This window comes from Trichomycterus rosablanca, chromosome 13 (genome assembly GCF_030014385.1).
Source record: "Trichomycterus rosablanca isolate fTriRos1 chromosome 13, fTriRos1.hap1, whole genome shotgun sequence".
In the NCBI taxonomy this organism is placed as follows: domain Eukaryota; kingdom Metazoa; phylum Chordata; class Actinopteri; order Siluriformes; family Trichomycteridae; genus Trichomycterus; species Trichomycterus rosablanca.
The window spans coordinates 19,843,624-19,860,802 of record NC_086000.1 but is presented as its reverse complement, the minus strand read 5'-3'; the positions used below and the strand labels follow the sequence as shown (position 1 = coordinate 19,860,802).

General features: G+C 40.0%; 1 protein-coding gene across 1 annotated transcript in view; it reads left to right on the top strand.

Moving 5' to 3' along the window:
- c13h14orf180 (chromosome 13 C14orf180 homolog) overlaps positions 1-15,015 on the top strand; it is a 32,463-nt gene extending 17,448 nt beyond the window's left edge. The window contains exons 5-10 of the mRNA XM_063007789.1: positions 3,733-3,763; positions 3,912-4,020; positions 6,124-6,284; positions 11,947-12,049; positions 12,841-12,867; positions 14,447-15,015. Coding sequence (XP_062863859.1) covers positions 3,733-3,763; positions 3,912-4,020; positions 6,124-6,284; positions 11,947-12,049; positions 12,841-12,867; positions 14,447-14,700 — 685 coding nt within the window. The 3' untranslated portion in view covers positions 14,701-15,015. The remainder of the gene's footprint in view (positions 1-3,732; positions 3,764-3,911; positions 4,021-6,123; positions 6,285-11,946; positions 12,050-12,840; positions 12,868-14,446) is intronic.
- Positions 15,016-17,179: the final 2,164 nt, after the last annotated feature.

Here is a 17,179-nt window from a genome sequence, read left to right as displayed (position 1 = left end):
TCAGAGACGGTAGATGGTTATAGGAAATGTCTAATTGAGGTTATTTCAGCCAAAGGGGGAAACACCAGCTATTAGGACATAGGGTGTCCTAACTTTTTCCTCACAATAAAATTCCTTTTTTGTTTATTACATTTTACAACTTGTGTTTAAAAGTAATTTTTTCAGTTTTGTGTGTTTAGTTATATAAGCTCCGTCTCTCAATACTGTTCAAATGAAGCTCAAATGTTCATTTGTTTAAATATGTTCAAAAAGACAAAGGTTCTCATGGGGTGTTCTAACTTAACATATATGGGGTGTATATGACTGTATATACGTATATGTATATATATATATATATATATATATATATATATATATATATATATATATATATATATATATATATATATATATTGTGCCCATAATACACACAGATAGTTTCCATGAATCAGGTGTTACTAAGGTACATGGATATTCTAACATGACTAAAAAGTTTTAGCCAACACACATGAAGGCCTCTGCAAAGAAAGTTTTAATTGTTCACACTTGTTACTTTCATAAGTTTCTGATGAAACCAGGATAAACATTGGCATTTGCATTTTAATCTTCCGATCGCTGCCTGGGTGCAGTGATATAGGTCAGGGTTTTTCAAACTTTTTTTTCAAGTGACCCACATTTTGTCCATGATTTTGTACGTGACCCAGGCAACACAAGCAATGCATCTTACTTTCTTCTGTATACAGGATGTAACATAAAGCCTCCACAAGGGAACCTTCACGTACAAGTTTATTTAATTATTATTATTTTTCTCCCTTTTTTTTTGGCTCGCAACCCCCAGGGTTCTAAAAACCCTAATATAGGTAATACAGGGAAGTAGAAACAAGCATTCATGGCAAGACTAACATTCCAACTAAGCCACACCTTTCAGTGGAAAGCAAAGATTCTTTTCTGAAGCTACAAAATAGTAAAGATGTTTGTTTTCAGAAACAGTGAACAAGGCATTAAAAAGTGCCAGTTTGATTGTACCTGGTCCTTTAAGTAACTCCCGGCTTGTATCAGCCACATCATGTCCTGATGTAAAAATGAGAAAAATGGAAAAATGTAATAATTTATTATACATGTATTAGGCATTAAATCACTTCATCTTGATATTGCAGTTTTTGAGTTGTTATGCCAAAATTATTGTGAAGAAGCTAGCGGTTTAGTACAGTATGTGTCAAATTTTGAACAAAATAGCTATGTATTTATTAAAGTCATGTACTAGCTGAATACAAAAATGGCATGCCCTTTAACCAAATTAACAAAACACTTCAAAATCATACACCAGGCTTAAACATTGAACATGTGTGTCATAAAGAACACGTTTAAATAAATACATTAAATATTTAAGGTTAAAAAAATGTTGGCATACTTGTAAGGGACATTTGTCAGTCTTGGCATATCGTTTTTTTTCCTGAAACACATACATTTTAGTGTGAGGAACTGAAGAAATAGTTTTTTAAAAATGTAAAAAATGCAGATTAATGCAGACTGGTTTCATTATTTCAGCAGCATGTGTGTGTGTGTCAAATATACTGTCTACTGCACATATAGCAGTGATTATAAATGACTACAGTGGTGGTCACTTTGTGTTCATATACAGTATATGGCTAGTCTGATTAAGCCATAAGCATTACACATCTCCGTACACATCTCCGACAAGTAGATTATACAGTAGAAATGAGAAATGTCACTTTGACCATTAAAAATTAAACATAAAGAGAATGAAACTTGAATGGTTAAACTAATAGATTTTGACAGAAGCTTTTTATAATTAATTCCTTCGTGCTTTAGTGTTATGAAGGTCTAACATAAGTACCTTTCAAGTTGAAACACAAAACAAACTTGTAGGTTCTAATTTGCTAAAGACTAAAGCAATCAAATATATAGTAATTTAGATTAGTGAATGTATTGTAGATTATTTCTTTGCACTTGTTGCCTTTCAAGCAATTAGTAAAGTTTTTTGATGTGTAAATTCCTTAGTGTGCTTTTTTAGAAGATATACTTTATTTGTCATATATACAGTACATATACAGGTGTACAGTACAATGAAATTCTTTCTTCGCATATCCCAGTTTGTTTGGAAGCTAGGGTCAGAGCGCAGGGTCAACCATCGTACGGTGCCCTTGGAGCAGACATGAATAAGGGCCTTGCTCAAGGACCCAACAGTGGCTGCATAGCAGAGCCTGGATTTGAACCACCAATCTTCCGGTTGATAGCCCAAAGCTCTACCCACTAGGCTACCACTGTCCCTACTTTTTGTTTCTAGTCGTGTAATGCCTTCTACCAGTTACTGCATGTATATAAATTCAATAAATTAAATAAATAAATTAAATAAATAAATTAGGGATGCTAATTAATAAGCAATTAAATGAAAACTGACAGTCACTATTCAATTAATGCTGTTGGTTAACAGTGTCATTTCAATTATTTTCTTTTAGCTGACACTGGATTTATATTGTGTGTGTGTGTGTGTGTGTGTGTGTGTGTGTGTGTGTGTGTGTGTGTGTGTGTGTGTGTGTGTGTGTGTGTGTGTGTGTGTGAGAGAGAGAACTATTTAAATAAAGCACTAAATATCTACTTGATTCTTGGTTCAGCTGCAGCTTATCAGAAACATCTTCAGGTCTTTCAAAGCCATACTGTTAAATTTACACCCATGCTTATAATATAACTTACTCCTATAGAATGAACAGATCAGACCTTTTAAATCTTTTAGTGCAATGGTGACAAAAAGTGCTTGCTTTGCTAAGAGGTGCCCTGACGTAAGCAGTGTCCTGTAGCTGCTAATCACAAGTTTTTAGTAGCAGTCCAAAACATATTTTTTTCATAAGTTTAGTTCAGTTTTAAACTTTATCATCAACAGATGCTGTGTTTAGAAAAAGTATATTGTACTGTTTGGGTGGGCTGTTACCATGCATGTAAAAGTAGGGAATACTGTATGTCCTGATCATCATAAAACAGTAATGGCACCGCAGCATGTCAATCACACCTGTCACAGATACTCCAAGCTTATTTACTTTACAGTCTGTCCATTTTATTTTTATCAACCATTTTAGCCTGGTCAGGGTTGCAGTGGGTCTGATTTCACCCGGAAACCCTGGGCGCGAGGAAGGAATACTCTGGACAATTAACAGCGTCAGTTAATTGCAGAGTTTCAGCTATTCCATCTGTAGTCAATCATGTCTCTGTAGACAGCCAGCCAGCTAATTACAAAGTATTCAAAGAACCAAAGAGTCCAAAGAGTTCTTTACATGTTAGCAGATTAGCAAACTCCAAGTGGGCTTTTATATGCCTTTCACTCAGCAGTGGCTTTGGCTTTGATTAATGCAATGCTGTTCCTTTTTACCTCCTGACCAAGGCTGTTCTTGCCAAGATGTGCAATTTGTAATTATAACAAAAATAAATAATCTATAATCAATTTTAAAGTTTAAATAATTATACATATTTTAAATGTTTATTATTATTAGAGGTTATTATGTAAGTTTATGTTTTCTTGTGTTTCTCCATTTTTTTTGCATCTGTTGACATTCATACAAAAATTACCAAAAAAGCAATACCATTTTTACTAACTAGATGCAATATTCATTTGCACATGCAAATTATTACTTTATTTACTATTATAACCCTAGCAAATCCTGCCAAAATATTATATGAATTGACAGGGCAGTGTCTGAGTAGGACTATAATCCCTTTCTGTTGTTCCTTTCTTTTCAGACCACATCTGGCTTTAGACTATAGTGGACAGGTATGTATGTATGTCGATGAATGTATGGATCAAGAAGTACAACTCATTGTAAAAATTTACCTGCATTAAGGAGTAAAGGAGAAAAAACATGAGACAGCACTATAACTACATGCTCTGAGTTTCTATGAATTGTTTATTTTTGTCTCAGGCCACTAAGATACACCAACGAGCATTTGGCAATGACCACCCAATCACAGCCAGGAGTCTAGAGCTGCTGGGCACTGTATACGCCGAGATTGGCAAGATTGAATACTCAGGTACAACAACCAGCTAAAAGAATGTTAGAATTTAATTATTCCCACAAATGTTAAGGCTTTGTTCATCTGTTGCTACATCTTTGTAAAGCCCATTTGTAAGAAATGTATATTTATTTTCTTTTTTTATGGGATTTTATAATGTTTTTAGTTTTTTTTTAATAATGTTTCAGGTTTTTAGAATGTTTTATAGTTCATACTTCTTAACACAGTAATGGGTCATTTATGCTGTTTTGAGTTAACAGAATAGTTAAAAGCTATTTAATATTATGTTTTTAAATTTCAGGGATACTTTTGTCATAATTAATGTTGTGACCATTATTGATTAAAGTTAAAGACAGTACAGATTTTAGCAGATAGAATGTGCTTTACAGTATGCACTCAAGCCGTCATTTGAGCACAAAAGATCATGTAAAGCAGTATGAAAACAAGTGCCTGCACACCCAACCCTTATTTATGCATCTTTTGCAAAATGCATGCAGGTATAGTAACAGTACACTATTAATTAGGTAATCCTGTCTAATACGTGTATTTATTAAAGTGTTGAGGTGTAGGTCTTCCTATATTTTTCTTGTAGCCATGTTGGCAGTAATTCTGCCTTAGCTTTGTAAAGGTTTGAGAAAAGCTGTAATTTTTCTTTCTGTTTAACTTGGAGGTATGCCAGATTCTGCATTAATATTCTAGAGGAAATGTATATTTTATGTTCAGCTGAACTACTGAGTTAACTCTTTTAGAAAACTGCTCTCACTACAGGATGCAATTTACAAGCTCAGCATATTAATACAGCAGAGAAATATAGAGTGCCGAACAAGAAAGAAAGAATGCCTTTATTTGCCATATATACATATATACGCGTACAGTACAATAAAAGTCTTTTTCCGCATGTGCCAGCTTGTTTGGAGGCTGGGGTCAGAGTGAGGGTCAGCCATTGTACGGCACCCCTGGAGCAGGCAGGGTTAAGGGCCTTGTTTCAAGGACCCAACAGTGACTGCATGGCAGAGCTGGGATTCAAACTCTTAAACTTTCAATTAATAGCCAAAATAACACATACTGTGCTGTTTAGAAAGAAAGATGATAGTTTACATTAATTGTTTGCTAAAAAATTGTAAGCTTCAGTTTAAACAGATGTTGAGCTTCAGTTTAAACAGATGTTTGACACTGAGTCTAGATCTATCCTAAAATCCTGGATGCCAGACAGAAATACACCCATAAAGAATATATTTGAGAATGGTGTTGATCAATTTAACAATACTCAGACACAATATAGAAAAAGTTCAGGATAACAACTTGTTACGACTCATGGTGGGAAGATCAGCAGTGTATGCATTGATGTTTAAAGAGGTATGTTTGTCTACTGTATATTAGAATAGGCTGTCAGATGAATCTGTCACTCACAAATTGCTCTATTTAGCCACAAAGCTGCTTACAATCGAACTGACATCTTTACCAGATTCATTCAATGTCCATTGTCTGTCTAGACAAATGAAGCCAAGAGAAAGAGTTTATTTTCATACAATTTACATTGTACCTGACTTACACACTGTAAGGGCGGCACAGTGGCTAAGTGGGTAGCACTGTCGCCTCACAGCAAGAAGGTTTGGGTTCGATCCCCAGCTGGGACGGTCCGGGTTCTTTCTGTGTGGAGTTTGCATGTTCTCCCTGTGTCTGCGTGGGTTTCCTCCGGGTGCTCCGGTTTTCTCCCACAGTCCACTACCGTTCCTGTCATGAATGTAACCAAAAGTGTAAAACATGACGTTAAAATCCTAATAAACAAACACACACACACACACACTGTAAACTCTGACTTTTACGGGTATATTGAGCCAGTTAACCTAGTTAGAAATCTGGAGATGTTTTACCTTGGTTATTTTCATGATTTTAAGACAAAAAAAATGCTTTGCTATTCAGAAAAAAAGAATTTTTACTTTAATAGCCATATAATAGGGCAGTGATGAGCAATGCCAGTTATAACACACACTCTGTAAATCATGAGTGATTAATTACATTACATTAATGTTAAATGCTTAAAATAAAATGTTTCTTATGCTTTATTTATTTATTTTATGTAATCTATAAGTTCTTGAACATTTAATTCTCTTTTCGCAGACTTGTTGGGTCAGTGTGTGTCAGGTCTATCAAAGACATTTCCTTCAATCGAATCATACAACATCCTCCTCAACAGCTTCACCCTCAGCGATGAAGATACACATTCTGAGCTTAGGCACAGACAGCACCTATATTTTTCACCAGACACTTCAAAACCAAAGGTACCAATTTTGGGGCATTAGTTTGGGCAAGGTCAGTTTTTTTATTACAGCATTTCAATGCCCATAAAGTAAGATTTCTGTCTTAATGTTGTCAGAAGCAACCAGAAGCAAATCTTTACAGACTTGTAAAGATAAAGATATAATATTATTATAATATTATATTTCTAGGTTTGCCCATTATTCAATATCTACCCTTTGTTTGAGTTCACTAAAGAAGGCGAATACTTTTAAGCGCACCAATAGTGCGAGTTTTCTTGTGGGTTGTTTATTTTGGTTACCGGGGGATCTTTTGGGGGGTTTTATTTTAACGTGAACTCCGTGTACATTTACTTTCATTATTTCAGTTGGCTTGGGCTGGCCCAGCCCCTTTTGGTTGCGTTTCATTTTCAGTTGGGTTCATTGTTTCCTTATACTGCGTCGGTCCCGCCCCTCCCGGGCAGACGCTCCGCGATTGAGTCCTCTCTAGTAAAATCAGAACAGAAGGGTGTGACCAACAATGGACTCAGCGGGTCACACGACTCTGCAGCAGGCAGTCAAGCTGCAGGAGTCAGCTATTCATCGGCAGGAAAGCATGCTTAATGAGCTGGCTGAGCGCTTTAGCACGCTGGTGATCTCCCAGACTCCGGCCAGCCCTTCGCTGCATACCCATGCCCCCGAACCCCCGATCACCCCTCCTGAACGCTTTTCGGGGGAATTCCAACGATGCAGAGGTTTTGTCCTACAGTGCTCTCTAGTGTTTGAACTACAGTCCTCCCGCTTCCCCACTGAACGGTCCAAAGTAGCCTATATGATTTCGCTCCTCCTGGGCCACAGCCCTGTGTGAACAGAAGGCGCCTGAGTGCGGCTCTACTGAGGAATTTTCTAAAGCACTGATGGACACCTTTTATGCCCCACAGGGAGGGAAGGAGGCAGGGCCCCGGCTGTTGGAGTTGAGCCAAGGGTCACGGCCAGTCATTGATTATATAATGGAGTTTAAAACCCTAGCTGCCGAGTGTGGTTGGGACCAGGCTGACCTTAGGACCATCTTTCTTAGGGGCCTCAACGAAAGGCTCAAGGACGAGTTGGCCACTCGAGACCTTCCTTCCTCTTTGACGCAGTTATATGAGGTGGTCAGCCCCCTGGACCTCCACCTAAAGCAACAGGCCCGTGAACAGGCTGAGGCAGCCCGGCAACCCGCCACACAGGGATCATGGTCCCAACCCCCCAACCCCTTGGGTCCTCCTCCAGTAGGGGAAGTACCCATGCAAATAGGCACTTCTCATAATACGCGCCCGAAGCCCCGGGACGCCAACACCGACTGTCGCGACCGGGAAATGCACTGAATGGGGGCTCGGGTCGAGGCCGGCTCACTGCCCCCGACTTAGGCCTCGCATTAACGGCTACTTTTGATTGGGAAGGGGGGACTTTTGACAGTTTAGCAGTCTGGGTAGACTCGGGGGCCGCCAATAACTTCATGGATCACCAACTGGTCAACCACCTGGGCCTCACTCCACAACCATTGGTTGCCCCACTTCCTATAGTAGCGATTGACGGTCATCCTCTTGGGGGGGGATCAGTTCGATTTAAAACCCCTCCCATTACCATGCGACTAGGGAACCAATCAGAAACCCTGTCTTTCTTTATTACCCACTATCCCAAAATGCAAGCTATTCTGGGCTATCCATGGCTCAGGCTCCACAACCCAGCCATCGACTGGAAGTCAGGCTCAGTCTATTCGTGGAGCCCCAGGTGTCAGGAATCGTGCCTTATTCGGTCCCTGCCACCTGGTGATGGACCGGGTAAGCCGTTGGTTTCTCTTCCGGATCTCACTACAGTGCCCTCGGTGTATCACGATTTAGCCGAGGTGTTCAATAAAGCCAAAGCCCAGCAATTGCCTCCTCACCGCACCTTTGATTGCGCAATTAACCTGCTATTGGTGATAGGGAGCTCCTCGCGGTCAAACTGGCATTGGAGGAATGGCGTCACTGGCTCGAGGACGCTCCACACCCGTTCCTAGTTTGGACAGATCATAAAAACCTTGCATATATCCAGCAGGCCAAAAGATTGAACTCACGGCAGGCTCGTTGGTCCCTGTTTTTCGGGAGGTTTCACTTTACCCTCTCTTATCGCCCAGGCTCAAAAAACACTAAGCCGGACGCTCTCTCCCGCCAGTGGGATCCCCCAGAACCTGACCCAGAGGCCAAGTCCATCCTGCCGGTCGCTCAGATTGTAGCCCCACTCACCTGGGACATTGAGTGTAAGGTCCTCACAGCCCAGCGCAGGGAACCTGACCCAGGAGGGGGTCCCGAGGGCAAGCTATTTGTCCCGTCCCGCATGCGGCGTCAGGTCCTTTTCTGGGGGCACGCCTCCAACCTCACCGGCCACCCGGCAGAAGGAGGTCCGCTCTTTTATAGCAGCCTGTGATGTCTGTTCCAAAAACAAGGAACCCAGAGCTCGGCCCCAGGGGCTTCTCCTGCCCCTACCCGTCCCCTCTAGACCCTGGTCCCACATTGCCTTGGACTTTGTCACAGGTCTGCCCCCCTCTAAGGGCCTGACAGCAATCTTGGCTATCATGGACCGATTTTCCAAGGCTTGCAAATTTTTACCCCTCTCGGGCCTCCTCTCAGCCAAACAAACCGCCCAGATCCTCCTCCAGCATATCGTCAGACCCCACGGCATTCCCACCGACATTGTGTCAGATCGGGGCCACAATTCGTAAGTAGGTTCTGGCGGGCCTTCTGCCGCCTTATGGAGATCACAGTTAGCCTGTCCTCCGGGTATCACCCTGAGTCAAACAGGCAATCAGAGAGGGTCATCCAGGACCTCACACGCTCACTCAGGTGCTTGACCTCCGGTTGCCCATGCTCATGGGCCGACAATCACCCCTGGGCCGAATACGCTCACAATACCCTTCGGCACTCGGCCATTGGCATGTCGCCCTTTGAGTGCCAGTTTGCCCCCCCCCCACTCTTTCCATCCCAGGAAAGAGAGGCGGGGGCCCCAGCGGCCCAGCACTTTGTCCGCCAGTGCAGACAGGCATGGCCAAGGCCGCACTTGAATCCAGCACCGCAACCATGCAGCGCACAGCCAACCGGAGACGGCAAGCAGCCACCTGGTTTCGGCCAGGCCAGCGCGTACTGCTGTCCACCCGTGATCTACCCCTCAGGGGCGAGTCCGGTAAGTTGGCTCCTCGATATGTGGGACCCTTTAAGGTCGTCAGAAGGGTGAACCCCATCACATATCGCTTGGAACTGCCCCCAGCGATGAGGATTCATCCTATGTTCCACCACCTTCTAGAGTGGTAGACGGAGCCCTAGTCTATACTGTTCGTTGCCTGCTTGACTCACGACAGGTCCAGGGCTCCACACAGTACTTGGTCGACTGAGAGGGCTATGGCCCTGAGCAGAGGTCCTGGGTTCTGGCACGCCATATCTTAGACCCGGCACTGATCCGGGAATTCCGAAATAACAGGGCGGCCGGCATGGGAACGTCGGGAGCAGTTCCTAGACGGGGGGGTACTGTTAGGAGTCGGCCTACTCCCTCTGTGGCCACTGGAGGGAGCCAACCCGCGGTGCACACGGGCGGCTCCGGTGCTCGCACTACTAGAGGCCGATCGACTCCCTCTGCACCCACAAGAGGGAGCCAATCTGGTAACGCGAGGTCTCATAGAGAGTTTGCGGTAGGCCCAGGGGCCGAGGTAATAAAAGTAATTCAGGGATAGATTTAGTCTTGGTGTTACTCCTTTTGCGATGTCCTCCCATTACTGGGGGAATCGCTTTCTTTAAATATCTTCCCTATCACTGCGTCTCCTTAGCCACTGAAGGACCTGCAGTACTCTCTCGCTCCGCCTCGTACGCCGAGGCTGATTCTTTAATCTTTCCTTCCCCCTGTGAATCTCGCGAAAGGGGGCTTTCGCCATTCCCTGGCACCCAGCTCTTTCCCTAGAGGGATCGAGTTAAACCAGAGTACTTTGTACTATCTATTTTTTCCTTCTAAAAACTTCAGTGGGGGCACGCCCACTCACGGAAGTACTACCTAGTACAAAAGCATATCCTCGTACGGAGCCCCTAGGGTGACATCCTTAAACAAAACAAAAAAAGGTCGTGGCCACGCATTATTAACGCGTGGGAACGAGATAATTATGTCGTGGCCACAACTTAAAAAGGCGTGGGAACGCGTTAATAAGGCGTGGGAACGCGTTATAGGTCCCGTAGTTCCCTTTCTTGACTATCGTGTCAATAAACAGAATGGACGATTAAAGCATTGTACTTGCTTACTTTATATTTATTAAATCTACAACAGTAGGAACATTAACTAGCGTGTGTATAAACATTACTATAACAACCCGCATACATCTGTGTGTGCGTCGCTCTAACAATTCCGTACTGAAACATAAAACCATCACACGTTCCATACATTAACACATATTGTTAGGAGCTCCTTATGAAACAGTTGAATATGGTGTGATCATCTGTTACACCCAGGAGGGAGACTGCATATTACATCAAGGCTCCAAAACAAACAATCTACGGCTCCCTAGAAAATGGGTACGGATGATCACACCATATTTGTAACAATATTTTTTAATGTATGGAACGTGTGATGGTTTTATGTTTCAGTACGGAACTGTTAGAGCGACACACACACAGATGTATGCGGGTTGTCATAGTAATGTTTATACACACGTTAGTTAATGTTCCTACTGTTGTAGATTTAATAAATATAAAGTAAGCAAGTACAATGCTTTATTCGTCCATTCTGTTTATCGACACGATAGTCAAGAAAGGGAACAGAAGGAAACAATATTCAACTGTTTCAACCTTTTTAAGTCGTGGCCACGATCTCATTTCCACTCCTTACTAAGTCGTGGCCACGCATTATTAAGTCGTTCCCACGCGTTAATAATGCGTGGCCACAACTTAATTATCTCGTTCCCACATGTTAATAATGCGTGGCCACGACTTAATTATCTCGTTCCCACATGTTAATAATGCGTGGCCACGACTTAATTATCTCGTTCCCACGCGTTAATAATGCGTGACCACGACTTAATTATCTCGTTCCCACGCGTTAATAATGCGTGGCCACGACTTAATTATCTCGTTCCCACACGTTAATAATGCGTGGCCACGACTTAATAAGGCATGGGAATGCGTTAATAACGCGTGGCCACGCATTATTTTTTTTTAGGGGATGTCACCTTAGGGGCTCCGTATCATCGAGCTCTCCGTGTGCTCGCTTTCTTTCATTTTCCTCGGTTTAAAACACAAATAATTTATCTAAAGCTAAAGATATAAGTTATCAAAAGATTATATTTCTAGGTTTGCCCATTATTCAATATCTACCCTTTGTTTGAGTTCGCTAAAGAAGGCAAATACTTTTAAGCGCACCAATAGTGCGAGTTTTCTTGTGGGTTGTTTATTTTGGTTACCGGGGGATCTTTTGGGGTTTTTAATTTTTACGTGAACTCTGTGTACTTTTAGTTTCATTATTTCAGTTGGCTTGAGCTGGCCCAGCCCCTTTTGGTTGCGTTTCATTTTTAGTTTCATTGCAGATGCTCCGCGATTGAGTCCTCTCTAGTAAAATCAGAACAGTTATCTATGCTGATACAAGTTGCATTGTTGCAATAGACCTAAACATTACACTTATGTACTAACAAACGGTTTTTATGGCTGGTTTTAAGATACCCACTTCCATCCTAAAAAGGACCAGTGATTTCTACCCGACGCAGCGGAGAAAAACAGAAAGACGTGTCCGGTTTAGTGAGCCAGAAAATACTATACATGGTAAGAAAACTGTAAAATACTAAATACTATGTGAGAAACATTAAACAGAGCTTTCCCTGTTTATGATAAAGTTAATCAATTACTGCTTATGACGTGTATGTACACACTGACAACTTATTAGATTTATCTATGCTGTACCTACAGTCATTGTCCATTTTATAAGCTACACTCACACAAGTAGGATGGGTCCCTGTTGAGTCTGGTTCCTCTCAAGGTTTCTTCCTGTAATTTTAGGGGTTTTTTTTGCCACTGTTGCCCTCGACTTGCTCAAGAGGGGTTTCTCGAGTTGCTATAAGACAATGTCTGTTGTTAAGAGCACTATACAAATAAACTTGACTTGATTTACCATAGATATAACCCATCTGTTACTCACAAATGTTATGCACAAATTGACACCCCATGTCCCCCAATAATAAATAAGGATCCCCATAGAACTCCCACTGACCACTACCATGTTAGTGCCATTGCAGTACTGAGAATGTTCCACCACCCAAGTAACAGTAGGAATCACATGTGACAAGCTAAATGAGAGGTAAACCTAATTAATTGTATATACTAGATATACACATTATGTACTGTGTAGTAGTGTTGCAGGCTAGTTGTTTCAGTATTATTATTTTCTTAACATTACTATTATATTATTTTTTTATTTTAGTAGGGCAGTCTAAAGGGTAACATGGCAATGCTCTGCGATGATTTTTATACTGCTCAAAAGCTATACTGTTCTGTTGTACTGTCTGCTTTTCAATTTTCTTTTGCTAAACTTTAACTAAATTCTTTTGGATTTACAGACATTCCATTCTATGACTGTTTTGGAGGTAAGTGTAATAAGCATCTTTTAGTGTCTAACAATTTTCCAGATACAGATTAAGACTAATATTACATAATATACCAGTTAAAGTCATGAAAATTTTGTAGAAATTGAGTTTCCTCAGCAAAAATAGTAAAACACAATGATTTTTTACATTTTAGTACCAATTCCACATGTTTTGCTATTGTACACAACAGATGAATCAGTGGTAAAGCTTGGCCAAAAAAATAGTACTCTCAGTAAATACAGCATGTATACACTGATCAGCCATAACATTAAAACCACCTCCTTGTTTCTACACTCACTGTCCATTTTATCAGCTCCACTTACCATGTAGAAGCACTTTGTAGTTCTACAGTTACTGACTGTAGTCCATCTGTATCTCTGCATGCTTTGTTAACCCCCTTTCAAGCTGTTCTTCAATGGTCACGACCCCTACAGGACCACCACAGAGCAGGTATTATTTAGGTGGTGGATCATTCTCAGCACTGCAGTGACAATGACATGGTGGTGGTGCATTGGTGTGTGTTGTGCTGGTATGAGTGGACTATACACAGCAGTGCTGCTGGAGTTTTTAAATACCATGTCTACTCACTGTCTGCTCTATTAGACACTCCAACCTAGTTGGTCCACCTTGTAGATGTAAGTCAGAGACAATCGCTCATCTATTGCTGCTGTTTGAGTTGGTCATCTTCTAGACCTTCATCAGTGGTCACAGGACGCTGCCCACAGGGCGCTGTTGGTTGGATGTTTTTGGTTGGTGGACTATTCTCAGTCCAGCAGTGACAGTGAGGTGATTAAAAACTCCATCAGCACTGCTGTGTATAATCCATTCATACCAGTACAACACACACTAACACACCACTCCATGTCATTGTCACTGCAGTGCTGAGAATGACCTACTCTGTAGTGGTCCTGGAAGAGTCCTGACCATTAAAGAACAGCATGAAAGGGGGCTAACAAAGCATGCAGAGAAACAGATGGACTACAGTCAATAATTGTAGAACTACAAAGTGCTCTTATATGGTAAGTGGAGCTGATAAAATGGACAGTGAGTGTAGAACCAAGAAGGTGGTTTTAATGTTATGACTGATTGGTGTATATACTGGCTACATGCTTACTGTATTTACTATAACATGCATTTTATATCAATGTTACATTATGGCTCTTAGTTTGTTAAGGTTTTTCATTATTGTATAGGTGACATGGTAGCTTGTTCACATCCAATATTTACATAATAATAAAATCATTAGAGAATAATCCTCTCACTGGAAACTAGTTTTTTAACAGTTAGCCAGCTTTTTGGCTGTCATACTTTAACAAGACTAGCTAGTATAATAATAATATCTGAGAATATAATGTTGTAAATTAAGAGTAATACAATTGTTTTACCTGTAATTAGCTAGCCAGTCTGCTATTTTTGGACCGCTGGACATATTATTTACAGAGCCAGGTACTTTTACAGTACAGTTGTAGAGATGTTTCTGCTCTCAAAACATTTTGTGCATTAAAACAAATACAACATACTAACAACATTGCAACATGTTTAGAGGTACCTTCAACACGTGGTATTTTGATGTCTGCAGCGTATGACTCGACTCAGAGCCGTCCTCACCTGGCACTGCTCACATGTCTGTTCCTGATGCTTTCCGCACTGGGCTTGGCGCTGTACTGCACACACCGCCGGCGACCCCAACGTGCCTGTGAAGAACTACAAGCTGCACTCGCTGTTTACCTGCTACGCCTCAAACAAATCCTGTGGGGCTGCTGGATCTGGCTCACCATGCAGTTACTAAAAAAAGAGAGTAAACCATTTGACTTGTGTTCTGTAATACAATGACACACATGGTGTTCTTTATGCCCTTTATAATTATAGCCATATAATCTGTTGCCACCTATTCAAAGAATACTTCGGGGAATAGTGAGGCGACACCTCAGTATAATAAATGTACAATCTTTCATTGGAAAATACTGTTGAAATCCATCTATCAGGTCAACCATCAAAATTATTTATGTTTCATTCTAAATGTCAGTTTTGACACATTCTTTGATTAACTGTACAATCTGTGGATGTATGAGGAATGCAAAACAATATTTTACTATCAATCAAATATGCTTTGAATAATTTCATATGTAAATACAAAATATTAATGGCTCGCTTAATTGAGACATTTTAATATTTATACTGTAAATACATGTATTTATTATAAATAAATAACACAATATTTACTATTTCAAATAAAGGACTATAAAGTACAGTTAAGCACAAATGTTGTAATATTCTAGATTCCCTAAAAGATAGACTGTTCCATCGACTGCTGGCCATGTGTTTTATTTAATTTGTTTAATTTATGTATTTATTTAACTGCATTCCAATTATATATACATATATATATATAATATATTTACATACATTTTAATGTTCTCCACATTAATTCTGTGAAATGTGTTTTTGTATTTTTTTTTTTTTTTACATAGCATTATGTTTAAAAAGACATGAGTTAACATTAAACAACTGCTAGCAATGATTACAGGTTAATGACGACGTATAAAATCAAACCCCTTTCTTTCATTAGCAGATGTAGCTGATGCACACCTTGGTTCCAGGGATACATACTACACACTAATAACATTTATTTAGGTTGGAAAAGAACGTAAAATTAGACAAAAGGTCACATTCTCTAGCATGAAAAAGCACTTTGGGACGTTTGGGTAAGAGTATGTGTTTAAATCACAATATCTCAAAGAAACTATGGTTTAAATGAAAAGATTTATATTGATTGTGTGGTTGTATACAATTATGCCTACATGTTAATACACAGTGCATGACTGTCCTTTGTACAGCACAGTTTAATACTGTATGATGTTTACTAGTATGTAAAAGAAATGAACATAAAGAAAGGGAAAATTGTATTGGTCTGTGCTTGAATCTTGAATCTCCACTATAATGTAATTATTGATTAAAGAGGGAAGCATATTTGGAAGCAATACAATTTTCTCAGATCATTATGTTCTGGGTTTGATTGGTGTGTTTTACCTATATGTCTCATTAAAGACACTGTATGTGGCCACAGTTGATAGAAGTGCCTTTTAAAGATTATTTTATATTTTATAACATAGTATCAACAACGGCTTAGAAAACAAAGGCATTGCAAACCAATGAGGCAGGGTTTGCTGGCTGTTTTTATTGCATGATGTTTTGAAAGCTGCTACCATTCAAACATTAACACAGGATATCAAGTTGGATAAATGAAATTGATAAGCCCAGTCTTCTACCAAAGAATCAGTATGAAAGTCACTACTTGTATTAAAAAAATGTATAATTGTTACAGGGGAACAGACATACGCGTCACAGCACAAGAGGAAAAATTAGAACCCCCACGCAGACTCAGTCCAAGATACAATAATACAGTGATTAAAACCTACAGGAGGGTAATAGAGATGATAAGAGCTGGATGTCTTAATGTGACAGGCTCTCTCTCAGCTTTTGGGGACAAACCAAGCTCTTAAAGGAGGACAGTAGGAGGACTTTCTGCACCTCCTGGTTCCAGCCTTAAACATGTAAGCATTCCAGTTACACTACTTGCAATTCCTTGGTGCCTATGGTAGATTTATGGGCGTGTCCCACCACAGGAAAATGTCGCTGAGGCAGTCCACTCTGAGATTATTATACCACATATTGAAATGAAAACAGGACACTAAAAATATAATGGACTGTTTTATATAAGACAAATGTTTGAGTTTGCAAGGATACACTCAGATTATTTAAGTAATTTATAAATAAACACATGGAATATAAATAGGAAATTAAGATAACGAAACAGGAACGCAAAAGAGTATTTTAAATATACTGAAAACGTTCACAACTGTATTGCAGCATGCAACAAACACTCAGGTGCTGAATACAGTCACATTGTAAAAAATAGTTTTAAAAGACTACACACTGTGCAACTGTGCCTATAATAGTTTGCTTCACCTGAAAGAAACAGGGAAAAACAAAGAGGTACAAGGTTGTTTGATTGAGAACTTCACTGATTTTTCTTTTATCAGGAACAATATCAATGGCTTATGCATTTATGTTTACAACTTTAAATCCAATTGCACAGAGCATAAAGGATCACTAGCTTCATGTACATATCATATGTATCCACATACAGAAAATATTGACAAGAAATTAGCAGATTTGAAAGAAACAAAAGAAATATACTATTGTATTGTAGACATGAATAGATTAATATTGTTTAACTAAACAAACCCTACAATAATATAATAATGTGGATTGAGATTTTTGAATATTTTTTTAACACAAAGAATACTGT